Source organism: Capra hircus, chromosome 15 (assembly GCF_001704415.2).
Source record: "Capra hircus breed San Clemente chromosome 15, ASM170441v1, whole genome shotgun sequence".
NCBI classification, from domain to species: Eukaryota; Metazoa; Chordata; class Mammalia; order Artiodactyla; family Bovidae; genus Capra; species Capra hircus.
The window spans coordinates 47,041,947-47,049,179 of NC_030822.1; the positions used below are offsets into that span (position 1 = coordinate 47,041,947).

Consider the following 7,233-nt stretch of genomic DNA (forward strand, 5'->3'; position numbering starts at 1 on the left):
AGCATGCGCTTTTTCCCTTCAATTATTTATTGTTCCTCCGTCACTCAGGAAGAGGCAAATATTTTTAATCTGACCGCCCTCCCAGAAAGATGATGCGCTAAATACACACAGAAATAATACTGTCTTCCTGAAGCAAGTGGATTCGCGGCAAAAAAAAAAAAAAAGTAACCGGGGAGGTGGGGAGGGTGGAGAAGAAAAAGGATCTGTAGCCCCCAAAGCCGGAGATGGGACAAGGAGGCGAAAAGAAGCGGGGAGGGGGCGGGGGACGGTTCACAGCTGAGAAGTGCAACACACGCACTCGGCAGAATTCAACAATTCGACCAGAGAATAGGACCCGCCACCGCGGCTCCAGCCCGGTCCCGAGAACAAGGGGGTGGCTTCCCCTTGCCCTTTCGGACAATACTAACTCCCAGGAGCCCCCAACCCACCACCCCCCGACAAGAGGGTCCTGGTGGGATGCGGGCACCTTCGGAGGGGAAGCTGGCAACGGCCGGGATGGAAGCAAGGCCCAGGGAGAGGTGAGTCGGACTGGGGCAGCGCCAAGAGTACGGGATGGAGGGTCAGAAGCGGACACCCGGGGGACTTGGGGCCGCGGCAAGAGACTCTCCCATCCAAGACCCAGGGGCCCTTCAGCGCCTTTAGAGAGCAGGGTCCCCGGTTGCGGCCGCCGCCGCACCTACTGTTCCTCACCTCACGCTGTCTGAGCCTCTGCCTCCACCACAACCCAAGGCGCCACAGCCGCAAAAATCCGAGCCATTTTCCACTCAGTCGCCTCAGCCGCTGCCGAGAGCTTCGGCGGACTCCGCGGCCAGCCAAGCATAGACGTCACTTCCGGTCGAGAAAGCCCCGCCTTCCGCACCCAGGCTTCTTTCAGATTGGCTGGTGCGGAGGGCCTACCTGAGGTAGTGGGCGGGGCTTGGGTGGGTCGCGTGAGGCTCTAACTCGGGTGACTGCGGATGGGTCCGGCTCCCGGGGTATAGTGCCCAGCCGGCTTGGGACGTCTCTCTGTGCAGCCCCGGACCAGAAGAGAGGGACTCCAGAGACCCCAGTCGGCCACCTCTCAAGCCCAGCGTCCAAAGTGCCCCCCAACCACCGAACTACTTTGCTGTTCCCGTGCACTCTTCTGGGACTCTGCGCTCGCCTCCATGCAGACTGCAGCTCCCAGATTCGTGATTTTGGCCCCAGGCCTGCGGAGATTAGCTTGTGATTGGAGGATTGAAAGGAACTGGGAAGATATAAAATCGTTCACTCCAACCAGCGTCTACCGTTTCCTCACAGTGGATCAGGTGCTGCGGGGTGTGTAATTAGTAGTCCGCCCATCACGTGGAGTGTTTAAAGTGCTTTCGCATCACATTTAATCCTCATAACAGCCAGGTGAGAAGGTGGCCCAATGATAACTCAGAACCAGACGGCTCTTTTCTACATCACAAAATATCTTTACATACAATCTCCATAATAATACCTTCCTCATGAGAATTGAATGAGCTTATGCTCATAAAATATTTAGTCTTCAAGTGTTACATTAAAAAAAAAATTACGTGACCATGTTAAACAGATAGGAAAATTACCCCTGTTTTACAGACGGTGAAGCTGGCGGTATGATTCAAACTTAGTCCTAGCTCTAATCCATAGTATTTTTATCTTTTAAACAGATCTCCTTCCAGAGATTCACAATCTTAATGTGATAGACTAGTTTGCAATTCACAGTACAAACAAGAACAAAAAAGTCACCTCCAACAAACTGTGAAAAATAAATCTGATTTTTTTCTTTCTTTCTTTTTTTTTTTTTTTTGAGGAAGGATGTTAATTAGATGAAGCCCTTTAATCATTGTAATATACATGCCTATGCCTCCCACGAAATGAGACTGACTGGAGTTGCTCCTCTATGGAGTCTAGAAGCAACTGTATGATTATTCCTTCTCGCTGTGACTATCATCTCTAGTCTACCCACCCCTCCATTTCCGCCAACTCCCCTTCTCCCTCCTTGTATACACACTTCCAGGCAGGCTTTACACACCCTTGAAAAACGTCCCTTAGGAATCCGCTTAGTGCTACAGCATTGTTCTGCTTTATCTTCTGATCAAAGGAGGAATTTCTAGAATTGGCAGCTCTCTCTCAAGGGATTAAAAGGGGAAGGGAAAACCAATTGTCTCAGGCTAGTTTCCTAGCTTCTGCTCCAGAACTGAGTGTGCCTTCTAAAAGAAGGAAGGGGACTTTAGAGAACACTGTGTTTTCAGGGAAGATTATCTGACATTTTTGTATCTTTCTTACATGTTTTGAGGGAAGGTTATCTGTTTGACTTTTTTGTATCTTTCTTATATTTTTCTTATGAGAAATATTTTCTCTGGGTCCCAGCAGCAGAGGGCCCTTGCTTGAGTGAGCTCCTTGTTGCAATTCAGACTTCATTATTTTACTACTATTTTATTATGGCTCTTGAATAGCCAGTACTTCCTTCATAGGCCCTGATCAATCAGAAGAAGAAAGGCAGCTTGATGGTTCTCTTCACACTTGGCAGCATTCACAAACTGCCAAGTGTCAAGAATCTGAAATGGTAGCCCTCTCTTTGTTTATCTCATCTCTGACAATGGGCATATGAAGATGCCTGTGTGAACAATAGAAACAAACTTCTAGGAGAAAGTGCAAACAGATGCTGCTATCTTTTGGAACCAAATAGGACATAACTGGCACCATTTCTCCTCTTTCCCTTCTCCCACTGGCTTCAATATTAAGATTTAAAGGTAGAGGAAAGAATTGATGAGGAGGCATTATATTTTTAAGTGTTCCAATCCTAACCTCCTTAACCTTCCAATCCTAAACTTCCAATCCTAACCGAGAACATCACAGCACCATAAATATCCCTAGACTTCTTTCAGTACTAAATGAGAAATGGACAACCCTGTTTTGCCGCAGGTAAAAATCCTGATGTTCAAGCTGGTTTTAGAAAAGGCAGAGGAACCAGAAATCAAATTGCCAACATCCACTGGATCATCGAAAAAGCAAGAGAATTCCAGAAAAACATCTATTTCTGCTTTATTGACTATGCCAAAGCCTTTGACTGTGTGGATCACAATAAACTGTGGAAAATTCTGAAAGAGATGGGAATACCAGACCACGTAACCTGCCTCTTGAGAAATCTGTATGCAGGTCAGGAAGCAACAGTTAGAACTGGACATGGAACAACAGACTGGTTCCAAATAGGAAAAGGAGTACGTCAAGGCTGTATATTGTCACCCTGCTTATTTAACTTATATGCAGAGTACATCATGAGAAATGCTGGACTGGAAGAAACACAAGCTGGAATCAAGATTGCCGGGAGAAATATCAATAACCTCAGATATGCAGATGACACCACCTTTACGGCAGACAGTGAAGAGGAGCTAAAAAGCCTCTTGATGAAAGTGAAAGAGGAGAGCGAAAAAGTTGGCTTAAAGCTCAACATTCAGAAAATGAAGATCATGGCGTCTGGTCCCATCACTTCATGGGAAATAGATGAGGAAACAGAAACAGTGTCAGACTTTATTTTTTGGGGCTCCAAAATCACTGCAGATGGTGACTGCAGCCATGAAATTAAAAGATGCTTACTCCTTGGAAGAAAAGTTATGACCAACCTAGATAGCATATTCAAAAGCAGGGACATTACTTTACCGACTAAGGTCTGTCTAGTCAAGGCTATGGTTTTTCCTGTGGTCATGTATGTATGGATGTGAGAGTTGGACTGTGAAGAAGGCTGAGCACTGAAGAATTGATGCTTTTGAACTGTGGTGTTGGAGAAGACTCTTGAGGGTCCCTTGGACTGCAAGGAGATCCAACCAGTCCATTCTGAAGGAGATCACTCTGGGATTTTTTTGGAAGGAATGATGCTAAAGCTGAAGCTCCAGTACTTTGGACACCACATGCGAAGAATTGACTTATTGGAAAAGACTGATGCTGGGAGAGATTGGGAGCAGGAGGAGAAGGGGACGACCCAGGATGAGATGGCTGGATGGCATCACGGACTCGATGGACTTGAGTCTGAGTGAACTCCGGGAGTTGGTGATGGACAGGGAGGCCTGGCGTGCTGCGATTCATGGGGTCGCAAAGAGTCAGACACAACTGTGCGACTGAACCGAAAAATACTGACTGACATTTATTGAGCATTTTTGAAGGCCAGCCCCTGTTCTTAGTGCTTTATAAATCATGGAGAGGAAATTACAAGAATCCCTCCAACAAGCTTATAAAATGGTACCATTATGATATCCTTATTTTATAGCTGAGGAATTTGAGGAACAGAGGACATAAATAATTTGTCCAGGGTTACACAGTTACTCAATAATCTGTTGTTTAGTCGCTAAGTCATGTCCAACTCCTTGCGATCCCGTGGACTTTAGCACACCAGGCTACCCAGTCCTTCACTGTCTCCCGGAGTTTGCTCAAACTCATGTCCATTAAGTCAGTGATGCTGTAACAGGAGGGAAAGGGGCAGGGCACAACTTTTGAAAGAATGACATAGCCCAAGGACACAACATAAACCGATTAGAATCAAATGGGACCAAGATGGCAGACATGACTAGACCTTGATCCTCAGTCACTAAGTGAAGTGACACCCCCAGAGGTGTCATGACAGTTCCAGTTCAGTTCAGTTCAGTTGCTCAGTTGTGTCTGACTCTTTGCGACTCCATGGACTGCAGCATGCCAGGCCTCCCTGTCCATCACCAACTCCCATCACAAACTCATGTCCATTGAGTCAGTGATGCCATCCAACCATCTCATTCTCTGTCATCCCCTTCTCCTCCCTCCTTCAATCTTTCCCACAGTCAGGGTCTTTTCCAGTGAGTCAGTTCTTCACATCAGGTCACCAAAGTATTGGAGTTTCAGCTTCAGCATCAGTTCTTCCAGTGAATATTCAGGACTGATTTCCTTTAGGATTGACTGGTTGGATCTCCTTGCAATCCAAGGGACTCTCAAGAGTCTTCTCCAAAACCACCGTTCAAAAGCATCAGTTCTTCAGCGCTCAGCTTTCTTTATAGTCCAACTCTCACATCCATACATGACGACTGGAAAAACCACAGCCTTGACTAGACGGACCTTTATTGGCAAAGTAATGTCTCTGCTTTTTAATATGCTGTCTAGTTTAGTCATCACTTTTCTTTCAAGGAGCAAGTGTCTTTTGATTTCATGGCTTCATTCACCATCTGCTGTGATTTTGGAGCTGAAAAGAATAAAATCTGTCACTGTTTCCACTTTTTCTGCATCTATTTGCCATGCAGTGGTGAGACCAGATGCCATGATCTTAGTTCTTTGAATGTTGAGTTTTAAGCCCCTTTTTCACTCTCCTCTTTCACCCCTCATCAAGAGGCTCTTTAGTTCCTCTTCCCTTTCTGCCATTAGAGTGAAATTATCTGTATATCTTAGGGTGTTGATATTTCTCCTAGAAATCTTGATTCCAGCTTGTGCTTCATCCAGCTGGGCATTTAGTATGATGTACTCTGAATAGAAGTTAAATAAGCAGGGTGACAATATACAGCCTTTCCCAATTTTGAATAAGTCCATTGGTCCATGTCCAGTTCTAACTGTTGCTTCTTGACCTGCATACAGGTTTTTCAGAAGGCAGATAAGGTGGCCTGGTATTCCCATCTCTTTGAGAATTTTCCACAGTTTGTTGTGATCCACACAGTTAAAGGCTTTAGCATAGGAAGTTAAGCAGAAGTAGATGTTTTTCTGCAATTCCCTTTTTCTATTATCCAGTAGATGTTGGCAATTTAATCTGATTCCTCTGCCTTTTCTAAATCCACCTTGAGCATCTGGAAATTCTCGGTTCATGAACTGTTGAAGCCTAGCTTGAAGGATTTTGAGCAATACCTTGCTAGCATGTGAAATGAGTGCAATTGTACAGTAGTGCAGGTTAAGCAACAGTTAGAACTGGACATGGAACAATTCTCCAAGTGAGGCTTCAACAGTATGTGAACCGTGAATTTCCAGATGTTCAACCTGGATTTAGAAAAGGCAGAGGAACCAGAGATCAAATTGCCAACATCTGTTGGATTATCAAAAAAGCAAGAGAGTTCCAGAAAAACATCTACTTCTGCTTTATTGGCTATGCCAAAGCCTTTGACTGTGTGGATCACAATAAAAGAGATGGGAATACCCGACCACCTTACCTGCCTCCTGAGAAATCTGTATGCAGGTCAAGAAGCAACAGTTAAGCAGCAGGAAGGGCAGGCACCCACGGAGAGAGGGCGAGAGACGTTGATACAGGGGAGAGTGACGAACTGCCCTACATTGCCTGCCAGGGACGAGCACGCGGCCACTCTACCACCCGGCTGCCCACGATCACTCGTCCGCAGGAATGTCAGCCGCCGGCGTCCGGGGCCTGCGGGCCACCTACCATCGGGTCCTTGATAAAGTGGAGCTCCTGCTGCCTGAGAAATTGAGGCCATTGTACAACCACCCGGCAGGTCCCAGAACAGTATTTTTCTGGGCTCCAATTATGAAATGGGGCCTGGTGTGTGCTGGATTGGCTGACATGGCCAGACCTGCAGAAAAACTCAGCACGGCTCAATCTGCTGTTTTGATGGCTACAGGCTTTATTTGGTCAAGATATTCACTTGTAATTATTCCAAAAAACTGGAGTCTATTTGCTGTTAATTTCTTTGTTGGGACAGCAGGAGCCTCTCAGCTCTTTCGTATTTGGAGATATAACCAAGAACTAAAAGCTAAAGCAAACAAATAAGAGTTCCTGATCACCCTGGCAATCTAGATGTGGACATAACCACCGGGACCTAGTTTGATTTATTATTTGGTTGTTGATGAGGTGATACTAACTGAAAAATAAAGCAAACTTTTAATAATATTGTCTCTTTACATATGACTTGAGGAACTTACCTGTGGATATTAGTAGCATTTTTTCTACTATTTGTCCATAATAAATCATATTGCTCATACATTAAAAAAAAAAAAAAAAAGAAGCAACAGTTAGAACTGAGCATGGAACACGGACTTGTTCCAAATCAGAAAAGGAGTACATCAAGGATGTATATTGTCATCCTGCTTATTTAAGTTATATGCAGAGTACATCATGCAAAATGCCAGGCTAGATGAAGCACAAGCTGGAATCAAGATTGCTGGGAGAAATATCAATAACCTCAGATATGCAGATGACACCACCCTTATGGCAGAAAGTGAAGAAAAACTAAAGATCCCCTTGATGAAAGTGAAAGTGGAGAGTGAAAAAGTTGGCTTAAAACTGAACATTCA

At 45.1% G+C, this 7,233-nt stretch overlaps 2 protein-coding genes across 2 annotated transcripts in view; one reads left to right on the top strand and one right to left on the bottom strand.

Annotated features, from left to right (window-relative positions):
- PIK3C2A (phosphatidylinositol-4-phosphate 3-kinase catalytic subunit type 2 alpha) overlaps window positions 1–820 on the bottom strand; it is a 113,226-nt gene extending 112,406 nt beyond the window's left edge. The window contains exon 1 of the mRNA XM_018059609.1: window positions 691–820. The gene's annotated coding sequence lies outside the window, so the exon portion shown is untranslated. The remainder of the gene's footprint in view (window positions 1–690) is intronic.
- LOC108637636 (mitochondrial pyruvate carrier 2) lies at window positions 6,237–6,797 on the top strand. The gene has a single exon (XM_018058988.1). It carries the CDS (start codon window positions 6,326–6,328, stop codon window positions 6,707–6,709), a length of 384 nt encoding a protein of 127 aa, XP_017914477.1. The 5' UTR covers window positions 6,237–6,325; the 3' UTR covers window positions 6,710–6,797.

What these genes read in the sequence shown, in the direction of transcription:
- LOC108637636 (XM_018058988.1), top strand. Translation starts at nt 6,326, where the DNA reads ATGTCAGCCGCCGGCGTCCGGGGCCTGCGGGCCACCTACCATCGGGTC.